The sequence below is a fragment of the Jaculus jaculus genome, chromosome 9 (assembly GCF_020740685.1).
Source record: "Jaculus jaculus isolate mJacJac1 chromosome 9, mJacJac1.mat.Y.cur, whole genome shotgun sequence".
In the NCBI taxonomy this organism is placed as follows: Eukaryota; Metazoa; Chordata; class Mammalia; order Rodentia; family Dipodidae; genus Jaculus; species Jaculus jaculus.
In genome coordinates this window covers 109938982-109954071 of record NC_059110.1, presented here as the reverse complement: position 1 = coordinate 109954071, position 15090 = coordinate 109938982, and the positions used below count along the sequence as shown (strand labels likewise).

Here is a 15090-nt window from a genome sequence, read left to right as displayed (position 1 = left end):
GTTGGGCCTGGTTCAGATCAGAGGTGGCCCCTCACCCGCAATACTCTGGGGAACAGAAAAACAGGGTTACCAGGTGACCAGTCAAAACATCATTAGTGTCCATCAACACCTGCCTGGGTAACAAGGCCAGTACAGAGGACCCCAAGTGTCTTGTTCTGCTGAAAGGGCAGTAGTTCAGAGACAGGAGGGGAACCTGGCTGGGTGTACCCCACTTCATCTCATTCAATCAGAAGATCAAACTGCTCAGCAGCTTCAAACTCAGCATTCATGGCCGCAGCCCACTCATCCAGCTCCAACAAGATCTGAGGAACCACCTTCTTCTTTCGTTTCTCTTTCATGACTGGGGGAGATATTCCAGGAAGTGTTGTGTCTGGAGCCCAGGGCTTCACAGGGACCTTTGGGATATTGATTAACTTTGGATACACTACAGGTGAGATGCTAGGCAAGTCTTCAAGCCTCTCAAAACCAAACCAGGACCCGTGGTCTGGGGTAGAGGTGGCGGCAGAACTGAAGGTCTCTAGGAGGCTGTAGGATCACCTGACCTTCTTGGACATATCCAAGTCTCTAGCATCCAGCTCTCCTTCCTTGAAGTTGGACTCGACATTGAGGTTGTATAGCACAGGAGTGGTGGAGGGCGTGACAGGGACACTGCAAGGCTTGAAGAGGTCCTCCTTAGTGGGCTCCCTGACAGGAGGGTTGTTTTCCTTTTCCAAGATGAAAGCAATCCTAGGGCTCATGCTAGGCGACTGGACATCTGGGATTTTTACAGCATGAGCCACGCTCTTCTTCAAAATGATGGGTTTTCTGACGCTAACTGCTTGGGGTGTCTTCTGCCAGATATCAGGCAGGATGCTTGGGAGGTCAGAGCCTGATCTTCTTTGGGACCTCCGTAGAGACTTACATGGTGCCTTGGGCCCAGAGAGCTGAGTGGCTCCTCCAGACCGCGTTTGCCGCTCCAACATGTCTACGGTGGGCCTTCAACTCCCAGCCGAGAGCCACCACCAGCCCGAGCTCGCGCACAGGGTGGAAAGCCCGCTGGTGGAAACATTCCTGGATTTTTTTTTTTTTTTTTTTTGAGTTAGGGTCTTGTTCTCTAGCCCAGGCTGACTTGGAATTCACTATGTAGTCTCAGGCTGGTTTCCAACTCATAGTGATCCTCCTACCTCTCTGTCTCCTGAGTGCCGGGTTTAAAAGATGTGTGCCACTGCATCTAGCTCTCTTGTCTATTAACAAGGAATTGAAATACACAGACTAGCGGGGTGTGGTGGTGTACACATTTAATTCCAGCACTTGAGAGGCAGAGGTAGGAGGATCACTGAGTTCAAGGCCAGCCTGGGACTACAAAGTGAATTCCAGGTCAGCCTGGGCTACAGTCTACTTTGAAAAAACAAACAACAACAACAAAGAAAACTAAAATATACAGACTGAGAAGGATACATTTTTGTATTTTATTTAGGGGGTAATTCTGAATCCAGGGAGAAAGCTGGAATGGATATACACGTTGATGTGAAAGCAGGACCTGGGAGCCCATTCACATAAATATGAAGGGGGTTTTCCAGGAAAATTGAAGAGCTTAAAGAAACACACATACACACTCACATGGAAAGTGGAGCAAGAGAATAAAATGCCCTCTTCTTCACATTAGGATAAATGGAAGCTGAGGTTAGTTAGTAAAGGACTCATAACTTAGAAGAGAGTAAGAAAAAAAAGAGGAGAAAATCTGCCCCGGGTCATTCCTATGAACCCTGAGTTCAGGTGAAGAGAAATAAACACTCAACAAGTCTTGCCCACCAGGCAGGCAACTCAGGTAAGCTTTTTTTTTAAAAAAAATTCTATATTTATTTACTTATTTGACAGAGGAAGGAGGAAGAGAGAGAAAGGGAGGGAGGGGGGGAGAGAAGGAGAATATGGGCACACCAGTGGCCTCCAGCCACTGAAAACGAACTCCATATGCATGCACCACCTTGTGCATCTGGCTAATGTGGGTCCTGGGGAATCGAACCTGGGTCCTTTGGCTTTGCAAGCAATTGCCTTAATCACTAAGCCATCCTTCCAGCTCCTCAGGTAAGCTTTATTGGGGTATACTTTACCATCAAGTTCAGGTGAGTCTGGGGGAGCGCTCACTGGTTTGGACTCAAGAGCTGGCCAGGTTGCGGAAAAAGAAGTTGCTGTTGCTGAAGGATGAGACTGGATCAGATGCTGAATTCCAGTCCCACCAAAACAGGCGGGGTGACATTTCTTCTTTACCTCTTTGGGTCATCCCCTAGTTGGGGCACCTATTTCTCCCTCACTTTCTACAGTTAGAGCAAAAGGCTAGGATTAGAACTGTTAAACCATGGGAAATCAACTAGTTACAAAATAGGGTTAGGGACGAAATCAGGAATGATGTCCCTGGCTTCTTAACCACAGATCTCTCTAGCACAGAAAGACTACTTTTTCCCTCTTAAGGATTCAGTAGGTCTACAGGGTAGGGCAGTGGAGTGGGTCTAATAAAGTATAGAGCCTGTTTTGGTGGCTCACACCTGTAATCCCAACAACTGGGAGACCACCATACAAGGATGTGGAAAGTATGAGGCCAGCCTGAGCTACATAGAGTTCCAGAGCAGTCCGGACTACTGAGAACCTTGTCTTTTGTTTTGTTTTGTTTTTTCGAGGTAGGGTCTCACTTTGGCCTAGGCTGACCTGGAATTCACTATGGAGTCTCAGGGTGGCTTTGAACTCATTGTGATCCTCCTATTTCTGCCTCCTGAGTGCTGGGATTAAAGGCATATGCCACCATGACCCGCCAGAGAACCCTGTCTTAAAAAGCCTCCCCCTGTAAATAAATAAAAATATTTTTTAAAGGGTGGTGGGGCTGGAGAGAAGGGTCAGTGGCTAAGGCATTTGCTTGTAAAGCCTGACAACCCAAGTTCAAGTCCTCCAGTATCCACATAAAGCCCAATACTCAATGTGGTGCATGCATCTGGAGTTCGTTTGCAGTAGCTGGTGGCCCTGGTATGCCCATTCTATCTCTGTCTCTCTCTCTCTCTCTCCTTGCTTGCACGTAAATATTTTTAAAGCCCTCCCCATTCTACATACATACATACATATATGTGTGTATGTATATATATGCATGCATGTATACGTATATACAAACATACATACGTATGTATTTTTTTGGCTTAGTATCTTGGAATGCAAGGAAATGGGTTCACTCTATCTATTATATATAATACAAACACACAGATATATACGTCTAATTTCAAAAGCAGCTAGGTAAGCCTTCCTAATTTTTGTCTGTCCCCTCATAGAACATAATTCTCCAGGCTTCTCCAGTGTGGCGAGTGTAGGGGGATCATTTCACAAGCTCATACTATATAGTATGGAGCTCTAAATCCCACTAATCCTAGATCAGTAAGGCGAAGATGTTCACAGCTCCAGAAATCCTTAACCTGAATGGAACTCTGGTTTCAGTGAGGGGATAAGGGTGGTCAAGAAACTGCATGCACAAGTTTTTTTGTTGTTGTTGTCGCTCCTGCCTCCACCTTTCAAGTGCTGGGGTTACAGGACCATGTCACCACACCGGGCGTATGAAATGTTGATGAGACCCAGGATTTTGTGCACACGAAGCAAGCCCTCTACCCAGTGAACTCCATCCCCTGCTCGTTTGACAGATCATCACTACACTGCAGCCGAGGCTAGCCTCGAAATCTGCAAGCAATCCAGCCTTAGCCCTCTCTGGCTCTCACCGCCGGTGGATTGCAAATGTGCGCCACCACGCCCAGTCCATGCACGTGTGCTGGTTGCTAGGGCAGACACGTTTCCGGTTCAAGGTTGTGCCTATTATAGGCGTCCTCAGCCTTTGGGGTTCTTAAGAGCTGGGGTCTACATCACCGCCCAGCGGTTAAACCCTGCAGATGGGTAACGAGGCGCGCCTGTGCCCAGTCCTCATTCAGCCGTTCATGGGCTGTGTGACCTTGGGCAAGTGCTCCAATCTCTCTGGGCTTCAATTTCCACATCCGCACATTGCAAATCGCACCACATGGTCCCCGGGGACCGCCTCGGCCGAGTAGGATGCTCCCGAGACACTTCGCCAGGACGGCAGCTTCCGGTGGGCGCGGCGCAGGACTTTAACGGTTTCCCCCGCCCCCCTCCCCCCGCCAGGCCCGCGAAAGCTTCTTTCCCTCAACACGCCCCTTAAGAGTGACCCGCGCTTTCCCCGGACCCAGTCCGAGAGGCCTTCGCCCAGCTCCGCCCCTTCCCGGGGGCGTCCCGACGTGCCCCGCGCCAGGCTCCTCCAGCAGTGGGGCGCCTGCCGCCTTGGCGCGCCGCGACCCCGAACTCCTCTCTAGTTCTCCCTGGGCGACCTAATCAACGTCTCATATCCCAACCAATCGGGCGGGATCCGACCCTTACCTTCCGCCCACCTCCTCTGCCCAGCGCACGGTCCGTCTTGAGCGCAAGGCCTTTACCAGATTAGGCCAATCAGCGCCCTGCCTTCACCGGCCCCACCCCAAAGTCCCTCCTCTCCGCCAATACGCGCCCTCTATTTCGCTACCCGCCTAGTCAACTCCGGGGCCTTGAAACCAGCGGGCCAGTTAGCGTAGGGCGGCTCTTCAACGCGGAGCTCCTGACCAATCGGAGATTCCGCGTGGCCAAGGCCGCAGCCAATCGCCGCGGAGCGCGGTGCCGCCGCGGAGAAGTCCGGCCCGAATATCCCTCCGCCTTCCTCCCTCCCTCCCTCTCTCTCTCTCACCCTCCCTGCGAGCCGCCTCTCTCACTGCCTGCCTTCCTTCTTTCTCCCTCCGCCAGCCGAGCACCAGCCGCGCTCTGAGCTGCCCCCGGGGTCCCTCCCCCGCCGCCAGAGGAGCAGTTGCCGCTGCCGCCAGCCGCACACTTAGGAAGGGCGGAAGGAAGGAGAGTGGGGAGGGAAGAGAACCGGAGCGCCTGTCCGGAGGGAGCCAGTGAATGGGCTTGTGGTGACCCCCCGCCCCCTTACCCCACCCTCCCTTCCCACCCGACCCCCCAACCCCCATCCCCAGTGAGAGCCGCCGCCCGAGAGGCCCGGCCGTCGTCTTGGGAGCAGTCGCCTGAGCCACCACCTTCGCCATGGAGCTGATCACCATCCTCGAGAAGACCGTGTCTCCGGGTAGGACGCGGGGGCCGGGGGGTCGGGTTGAGGTGACTGCGGTGGGGGAGGGGAGCCCGGCCCCTCTGACCCTGCTCTCTTTCCCACTTTCCTCTCCCCACCCCCCACCTCCCTCCCCCAGATCGGCTGGAGCTGGAAGCAGCGCAGAAGTTCCTGGAGCGTGCTGCCGTAGAGAACCTGGTGCGTGCCGCCCCGCCGCGCCCCATCCCGCCGCGTTCCCCATCCCTGCGTGCGGGCCTTCCCGCCCTCCGGGAGGCCCAGGCCTCAGGAACCCACCCCGCCCCATCTCGTTCCCCCTCCCCCCCACCACCACTCGGTCCAACCTAACCCCGCCATCGGGAAGCCGGTGGGTGTGTCCCGCCCCGGGCCCAGCGGCTGGCCAATGGTGCGGCGCGCCGGGGTGACCGCCATCCAATCGCTGTGCGGCCTGAGGGCGGCGGTGCAGCGGGAGGGAGAATGAGGGAGAGAAGGGATGTTAGGTTGCACCGCGCTGCGTGTTCAGCAAGGGTGGGGGTGGGGGAGCCGGGCCTAGGGGCCATGTGGAAGCTCCGGGCCGCGGCTGCCTGCCCTGTGCTGGCCCTGGAAGGTTTCTCCTCCTTATCCCGTGGTCCCTGTGGTTTTCTGCACCCACTTTCCAGAGCTCTTCTCTTTCCTACCTACCGAAATCTGTGTTCAAGGCCAGGCCTGCCACCCAGCTTCCTTTGAACCCTTTCCCATATATTTTCGCCTTTCTGCCTGATTATTTCTCCGCGATGTGTGTATGTATACACCTGGACTTGAGTGAATGGAGATCTAAACGTTAGGGTTTTGCGACCACGAGACTTGAGCCTCATCCTTGAGATTGGTCCTGTTCGCTGTGAAATCACAGAGAAGTCAGAGAAGTTCCTCATTTTTCACATTTTCAAATTTAAGGGGTCCAGAAAAAACATAAGTCTGCTAGGAGACTGACCTTTGTATAGGAAAATGTGGATGAGGTTCGTTGAAACAGCCTGGTACCAGAAATGTTTCTCTTTGGTGTCCCTCTGCTGCTGGGAGGATGGGAGCAGAGGGAAGGGTGGATGGTACCTGACAACATCTTTTAAAAGGTAATAAGTAATCCTTCGAAATAATACTGTAACCAGATGTGTACCTTTGCGATTTCTTGGCAAAGTAATAACACAATTGTTTATACAAACTTCATTCCCTGGGTGTGTGTTATGCACTCTTAGAACTTTTTATCCTTTACCTGGAAAAGATTTTCCTTCTAGTCTAAACTGACAATTCCACCTCAGAGTCTTTTTCTTTTTTTTTTTTTTTTTGCTTTAATTTGCAAGAAGCCTTGTATCTTTTACTCCTAACATTGTTTAGTGGTACCTAATACAACTTTTAGGAATTCCGTTTTTGTAGCATTTAAGTACAAAATGTATAGGAATCTTCAGTACTATTTTTGGAGTGGTATCTTATCTTAATTTTTTTATCTTTATGATTTTTATTTTTAAAGAAAGTATCTTTATTGGTTTTTGGAGGTACAGTCTTACTCTAGCCCAGGTTGACCTGGAATTCACTAGTCCCAAGGCTGGCCTCAACCTCACAGCAATCCTTCTACCTTTACCTCCCGAGTGCTGGGATTAAAGATGGGCACCATCATACCAGGCAAGAAGGCATCTATTTAAAATTAATTTATTTGCAAGCAGAGAGACGGACGGAAAGGATGAATGGGCATGCCAGGGCCCTTAGCCCCTGCAAACTCCAGATGCATGCACCATGTATCTGGCTTTATGTGGGTCCTGGGGAATTGAACCTGAGTCATTAAGCTTTGCAGGCAAGCACCTTAACCACTGAGCCATCTCTTCAGTCCCTCATAGTTTGTGCTTGGTTCTAAATATTTGTTAATGATTTTTCCATATAAGTATGTTTTTTTTTCATTTTGCTGAATACTTTAAAGTGTAGAGGATTGTTTTAGATGTGTGTGTGTGTATTTTTTTTTTAATAAAAGATTGCTTGCTGCCATACGATCAAGAGCTGCCCTGAGTATCTTTGTTTTGTTTTTTTTTTTTTTTTTGAGTGTCAGGTGTTCCTAAAAATACTTGACTTGGTGTGATAGCGGATACCTTTAATCCCAGCACTCCAGAGGCAGAGGTAGGAGTATTGCTGTGAGTTCAAGGCTAGCCTTAGACTATAGAGTTGAGTTCTAGATCAACTTGGACTATAGTGAGACCCTATCTTGAAAAAAAAACAAAACCTGATCCCCCCCAAAAAAAATACTTGGGAAATAATGTATCTAGGAGAATCCACCAACTCCTAGGTTGGCAAACGTGGTTTAATTCTGGGAGTCTCATCAGAAGATTTGGGTACAGTAGAACATCTTAATAGGAAGTCAGTTCTCAGAAGTGTTAGATTGCAGCAGAAGTAGGAGGTCTTCATATACCAACATTTTAGTAGGACTTGTACTTTTTTTGAGATAAAGTCTCATTTCTAGCCTAGTACTGGTACTCTCTCTGCGGTTCCAAGCTGGTCTCAAATTCACAGTGGTCTCTTACCTCTGCCTCCCAAGTGCTGGGATTAAAGGCATGCACCACTAAGCATGGCTTTTATTTATTTATTTTTGTGTTTTTAAGGTAGGGTCTCTAGTCCAGGCTGACCTGGAATTTACTCTGCAGTCTCACGGTGGCCTCAAACTCATGGCAGTCCTCCTACCTATGCCTCCTGAGTGCTTTGATTAAAGACATGTGCCATCATGCCAGGCTTTTTAATTTTTTATTTTAAAATTTGTGGGTTTTTTACTTGAGCTTCTTGGAAATCCTGCCTCTGCCTCTCATCACACCTCAAGGTCATTGTGCTGGATTACAAGCCTTCCACAGCTTTCTGCTTTTTTATGTGGGGGTCTAGGAATTGATTCAGGTTCTCCGGCACTTCTTGCTATGTGGCCTGGCTGGCCTGGTCTCAGACATTTGGGACTATAGGCATGCACCACTGATCCCACCTTTAAGTAGATATTTTGCAGTTTCCTGACATGTCCTAAACTTTTTTTCTCCCCCTATGTTAGTTTGGTATTCCTGAAATGGTGATATTTCCAAGCTATTTTTGTTCACAAATGCATCTTGTCTTAACAGCCTACTTTCCTTGTGGAACTGTCCAGAGTGCTGGCAAATCCAGGAAATAGTCAGGTTGCCAGAGTTGCAGCTGGTTTACAAATCAAGAACTCTTTGACATCAAAAGATCCAGATATCAAGGCACAGTATCAGCAGAGGTGGCTTGCTATTGATGCCAATGCTCGGCGGGAAGTCAAGAACTATGTGAGTAGATTTCATCTCCTTTTTGTCATAAGTCATAAATAACATTATTTGTCATTTTCATGAGATAGAGAGCTTGACTGTGATAGATTTCTAGAATAAACATCTGAAGATAAAATTTACATTTGATTAAAGTCTCAAGTTTGTTAATGTGTTGGAATTCCTTTTTAGATGACTGAGGTAGCCTGTAGCAGTTTAGGCAACTTTTATTTTTATTTATTTGAGAGAGAAGGAGGGAGAGAATGGGTGCACCTGGGCCTCAACCACTGCAAATGAACTCCAGACCTGTGTACTACCTTGTGCATCTGACCTATGTGGCTCCTGGGGAATTGAACCTAGATCCTTTGGCTTAGGCAAGTGCCTTAACTGCTCAATATCTGTCCAGCCCAGTTTGGGTAATTTTAATTGGGATCTCTCTGAAGAATATGAGAAGCGTAAATTATGGTACTATATATATAAAATCACCATTACCTAAGGAATTGCATTATATCTTCAGATGTAGAGAATTAACTCAGAGGTACAGGCTTGCCTAGCATGTACAAAGCCTCTTCCATCCGCATCTGATTTCCACTCTCTTTGAGACAGCATCTGTTTCCCCTGCTAATGTCTAGCTGGTCCCCAGCTTCAGATTTCTCTGGTTCTTCCTCTCCTCAGATATTTTTATTTGCGTGTGTGCATGCATGTATGGGCACACCAATCTCTTGCTGCTGCAAACAAACATATATCACTTTTACATTTGGCTTTTTGTAGGTGCTGGGGAATCAAACCCAGGCCATCAAGCTTTGCAAGCAAGTGCCTTCAACCATCTCTCAGTGCCAGGGATATTTTTGAAACTCTAAATGATTCTTTGACAATGATATAGTACCTAGCCCTTGTTGAACTTCTGAACTGTGGATGCTTTTCATTCTTTGGTGTTTTAGAAATGATACTATGAGGTGTTAGGAGAATGAGATGATGTCTTGGGCCTTGAGTATTTAAAGAGTTTGCTGAGTAGCAGTATGGCATTAATGCTCTTTTATGTAGAGTTTCTTTAGGAACATAATCCTTCAAAGTGTTTACAGAGTGAAGTGATGAATTTTGAGAAAAAATGTGCTGTCTTTTGTTTTTCATCTTCTTGGATTTCCAAGGAGGTAGGGTCTCACTGTAGCCCAGGCTGACCTGGAATTCACTATGTAGTGACAGAGTGGCCTTAAACTCATGGCGATCCTCCTACCTCTTCCTCCTGAGTGCTGGGACCAAAGGCATGCGCCAGCTATCGTGACGTTTTTGTGACTTTCTTGTTGAATTATAACTGTGTAACTAAAGCAAAGGATTCAGAACACGTGTCTTTTATAAAATATTTTATTCTTACTTGAGAAAGAGAGAGAATGGGCATGCCTGGGCCCCAGCCACTGCAAATGAACTCCAGATACATGCACCACCTTGTGCATCTGGCTTACATTGATCCTGGGTTATTGAACCTGGGTCCTCTGGGTTTGCAGGCAAATGCCTTAACTGCTAAGGCATCTCCAGCACAGGTTTACCTTTTGTCTTTAGTTCATGAGTAAGGCCAAAAGGCTGTCGGGGGAGTGAGTTAAACATTTTTTCTAGGTATTTAAGGTAAAAGGGGGGAGGGTTCTCTTGTATTTGGCCCAGGTCATAAGTTATGACATCATCTTTGCTATTTGCTGGTTCTAGTTACTAGCTTTAGACCAAAAAAAGTCCCCCTTAAGGCACATGTTTCTCTTTGTGGACCTCTTCACAAATCTTGCATTTTGAGGTACATGTGACAGGAAAATAGGTTAGGAAAGCCAACTTCTTTGGTAAAATTATTTATATCCACATTGCATTTAATCTCTTTCCTCCAGCTGTTTGATATAAATCAAACATATTCCATTACAAAGTCTTTCCAAAAAACTACTTTTAAAAATATTTTATTTATTTACTTGGAGAAAGAGAGAACGGGCGTGCCAGAGCCCCTAGCCACTGCAGATGAACTCCAGATGAATGCACCATTTTGTGTATCTCACTTTATATGGGTAGTGGGGAATGGAAACCCTGGTCATTAGGCTTTGCAGGCAAAATGCTTTAACTAATGAGCCCCTAAAACTACTTTGGGTTTTTTTTTTTTTTTTTTTTTTGAGATATAGGGTCTTACATCTAATTCTCACCCTCCCTTCCCCCCACCTGGACTGAAACTGAAATTGGGTTGGTACCCATTCAGACACTCATGTGGTTTTTTGTTTGTTTGTTTTTAAGGTAGGGTCTCACTCTACCCCAGGCTGGCCTGGAAGTCACTATGTAGTCTCAGGGTAGCCTCAAACTTGCAGTGATCCCCCTACCTCTGCCTCCCAAGTGTTGGGATTAAAGGTGTATGCCACCACGCTTGGCTTAGACCCCTCATGTTTTGAACAGTTTACCTTGATTTTGCTTTGTGTCGTGACTTGTTTTGAAGCGTTTCATTCTGTGGTCTTTCACCTGTATGGCTGTTTGTTTTACTTATAACTTATTATTTTTGAGGTAGGGTCTCACCCTAGCCCAGGCTGACCTGGAATTCACTAAGTAGTCTCGGGTTGGCCTCCAAACTCGTGATCCTCCAACCTCTGCCTTCCAAGTGCTAGGAATGAAGGCATGCGCCACCATGCTCAGCTATTTATTTTTAAGGCAGGGTCTCACTGTAGCCCAGGCTAACGTGGACCTCACTCTGTAGTAGCAAGTACTCCCATCACTGAGCTGTGTCTCCAGCTTCTGTTCTGTTCTAGCTTCGCTGATTGTAGAGAGCAAAGCCTGCATTTTGAGTCAGTTGTAACCATTTGTTAATTGGGTAGAACTCTTGGGGTGAGGGCAGGAAGGGCTGCTGTTGTACTGTATAGAAGAGAGAAAGATAGGGAATTCATCATTAGCTAATAGCTACAAAGCAGGGTACTAAGTGACCTGACTCAGTCAGCAGAGCTGGTCTGAATATCTGGCAGCCATTCTTTGTCCTGTATTCATGCCAGAACAGTTAACTGTTTGCCTTTGAGTGAACTGGTGATTCTTAGTTCATGGACTGAATTAGCTGATCGTGATAATGGTTAACTCTGGGTCAATTGTTGCTTTATCCTTTATCTGAACCTGTGCCTTTAGCCCTTACATAAATGCTTGTGTTGTTACCATTTCCAGTGAGATGTGCTTAATGACAAGTGGATCTGCACTTGGCATATCTGACGACTACTACTTTTGGTGGTTAGAGGACAGTTTTTGATTCCAGCGTAAACAAAACTAATCCTTTTCATATTGGAAGCAACATTAGACTTTGTCTTGAAATTTTTTTTTTTCTTTTTTAGTTTCTTGAGGTAGGGTCTCACTGTAGCCCAGGCTGACCTGGAATTCACTATGGAATCTCAGGGTGGCCTCAAACTCACAGCAATCCTCCTATCTTTGCCTCCCGAGTGCTGGGATTAAAGGCGTGCGCCACCACACCCAGCTTTCGTCTTGAATTTTGCTAACATTCAAAACGTTTTCTACATTTAGTGATGTTGCTGCTTGACCAAAAAGCTTCCTATATAAATCAATACAGCTTTATTAGTGCCCAGAAGGAAGGGAGCTTCTGTCACATTTCACCAGTGTGACTAGTGAGAGGATCATTTCCTTGAGTCATGTTAGACTAGTGTTTTGTGAATTAGGCCCATCTGCCAGAGTTATTCTCATTCTAAAGCCCATCTTTCTGTCCATTAAATAATGCTGTGTTGGGTGTAATGGCCCAGTGGGAAAAGCACTTGCTCTGCAAGTATGAGGCTCTGAATTTGGGTACTCAGAATCCATTTAAAAGTTAGTCTGCTCCTACAGGGAGATAGACAGAGTCCCAGGAAGCCCCGGGGCCAACAAGGGCAGGTACACCAAGTTGCAAATGAGATTCTGTCTTAAATAAGGTGGAAGGTGTGAGGGTGTTTGTAACCTCCACACATTGCCATGGCATGTGCACAAAGTGAAAGAAAGAGGCAGATAAAGAATGGGAACGCCAGGACCTCCAGCTGCTGCAAACGAACTCCAGACACATGCACCACCTTGTGCATCTGGCTTACATGGGTCCTGGGGAATTGAACCTGGATCCTTAGGCTTTGGAGCCATCTAAACTGCTGAGCCATCTCTCCAGCCCAATTCTATTTGCCTCTTTCTGTCTCTCCTCTTCTAAATGAATTAAAATAAAAACTATATACATACTTTTTTATTTTGGTTTTCCAAGGTATGGTTTTGCTCTTTTTCTAGCCCAGGCTGACCTGGAATTCACTATGTAGTCTCAGAGTGGTCTTGAACTCATGGTGATCTTCCAACCTCTGCCTCCTGAGTGCTGGGGTTAAAGGTGTGCGGAACCATGCCCAGAAAAAAAAAAGGTTTTGATTTTCAAGGTGGGGTTTCACTCTAGCTTGGGCTGACCTGGAATTCACTATGTGGACTTGAACTCAGTGATCCTTCTACCTCTGCCTCCCAGGTGCTGGGATTAAAGGTGTGTGCCACCATGCCCAGCTAAAATAAATATATTAAAAAAAGAACCCTTCACAAATTTATGTGTCATCCTTGCAGAGGGGCCACACTAATCTCTTTAATCCAGTATTATTATATGTGCTGCTGAAGTGAGCACTAAAATAAAATTTGTTGCTGATCTTGGGGTACGGTCTCGTGCTAGCCCACGCTGACCTGGAATTCACTTTGTAGTCTCACAGTGATCCTCTTGCCTGTGCCTCCCAAGTGCCAGGGCTAAAGGCGTGCACCACCATGCCCAACTAAAATAAGATTTTTTACAAAAGACTGCCTTGTATATTACTTCCAAGAATATTTGGCCCCAGGGCAGGCATGGTGGCACACACCTTTAATCTCAGCACTTATGAGGCAGAGGTAGGAGGATCGCTGTGCATTAAAAGCCACTTTGAGACTGCATAGTGAATTCCAGGTCAGCCTGGACTAGAATAAGACTCAACCTGGGGGTGGGGGGAATATTTTTGGCCCCATCTCTCCCACTTTGGTTTTTTTTTTTTTTGTTTTTTTTTTTTTGAGGTAGGGTCTCACTCTACCCCAGGCTGGCCCAGAATTCATGATGTAGTCTTAGTAGGCTTGATGTAGTCTTAGTAGGCTCGTACTCACCGAAGTCTTCCTACCTCTGCTCTCTAGTGCCGGGATTAAAGGCTTGTGCCTCCACACCCAGATACTGCTTTTCAATGCTCTGACTGTTAATTTCCTACTTTTGTTGAGAGTTGAAGAGATGTGGGCTTTGGAGAATTCCAGTTGTAGAAGAGGAATCATTTTGCTTTTTGGTTCTAGAAAATGGTGTTGGTATTGAAATTGCCTTTTTTTTCCTCGAGGTAGGGTCTTACTGTAGTCCAAGCTTACCTTGAACTCATTATATAGTCTCAGGTTGGCCTTGAATTTTCAGTGATCCTCCTACCTCTTCCTCTCAAGTGCTGGGATAAAGGCACATGCCACCATGCCTGGCTGAAACTGGCATTTTTGTGTGGTAGAAAATAAGAGAAGCCACAGATGCTGATATAAGGAAATGTGGTGGGGGCAAAATATGGTCAGATAGGGTTACAAAATTGTTGTCTTATGTCATGTCCTCCCTTCTTTTTTCCCCTAGGTTTTACAGACATTGGGCACAGAAACTTACCGGCCTAGTTCTGCCTCCCAGTGTGTGGCTGGTATTGCTTGTGCAGAAATACCAGTAAACCAGTGGCCAGAACTCATTCCTCAGCTAGTGGCCAATGTCACAAACCCCAACAGTACAGAGCACATGAAAGAGTCGACTTTGGAAGCTATTGGTTACATTTGCCAAGATATAGTAAGTTCTTCTCTACTGTATCTCCTTTATGTGTTTTGATTGTTTCTAGCTGTCACATGGTAATGCTAGTATTTGTCTATCGGATCATAAAAAAATCCAAGCTGCTGTAGTGCTTTGAAGATAGAACTACGTTATTTAATTTAGACCTCTATCTTTAAAATTACTAGCTGCACTTTAAAGTAAAGAAACTTACTCACTGAGCTCAGTGGTACAGTGCTGACCTAGAGTGGGAATCCATCAATAGAATGATTTTTTAATTTACTTTTTTTTTTTCTTTTGGTTTTTCGAGGTAGGGTCTCTAGCTCAGGTTGACCTGGAATTCACTATGGAGTCTCAGGGTGGCCTCGAACTCACGGTGATCCTCCTACCTCTGCCTCCCAAGTGCTGTGATTAAAGGCGTGCACCAGCATGCCCGGTTTTCTAATTTAGTTTTTTTTTTTATATGATGATACGGTTTTCACACACACACACACACTCAAGTTAAGGTCTCACTCTAGTCCAAGCTGCCCTCAGGCTCACAGCAATCCTCATACCTCTGCCTTCTGAGTGTTGGGATTGTGTCACCATGCCTGGCTTGTCTTTTTGTTTTGTTTTTTTGAGACAAGTTCAGGCTGGCTTTGAACATCTTCCCAAGCGCTGGGATGACTGGTATATACACCAAGACAAGCTCAGGGATTTCAGTGTGCCATGAGAGCTGTAGTGCCTTTGCTTGTACTGCTGACAAAAGGCTTGCCCACTCTAGGTTAGTCACTGGAGCCATAGATGAGCTGTCCTTTGTCCTGTGCTATTGAGGTTACCACTCTCACCTCTTGCAGTGTAGACTTTAGGATGTGAAGGAGCCCATAGTATTTGACCTAAACTTAAAAATCCCTGGATCTTGTACTTAGATGTTGATCCTT

General features: G+C 46.6%; 1 protein-coding gene and 2 pseudogenes across 1 annotated transcript in view; 1 reads left to right on the top strand and 2 right to left on the bottom strand.

The window, feature by feature from the left end:
* Positions 1-212: 212 nt before the first annotated feature.
* LOC101599168 lies at positions 213-967 on the bottom strand (annotated as a pseudogene).
* Positions 968-4742: 3775 nt separating this feature from the next.
* The window catches only part of Kpnb1 (karyopherin subunit beta 1), a 45958-nt gene continuing 35610 nt past the window's right edge, over positions 4743-15090 (top strand). Inside the window, exons 1-4 of the mRNA XM_004655503.3 lie at positions 4743-5128; positions 5250-5308; positions 8221-8403; positions 13991-14191. Of these exons, the coding sequence (XP_004655560.1) occupies positions 5089-5128; positions 5250-5308; positions 8221-8403; positions 13991-14191 (483 nt within the window). The 5' untranslated portion in view covers positions 4743-5088. The remainder of the gene's footprint in view (positions 5129-5249; positions 5309-8220; positions 8404-13990; positions 14192-15090) is intronic.
* On the bottom strand, positions 12900-13000 carry LOC123463810 (annotated as a pseudogene).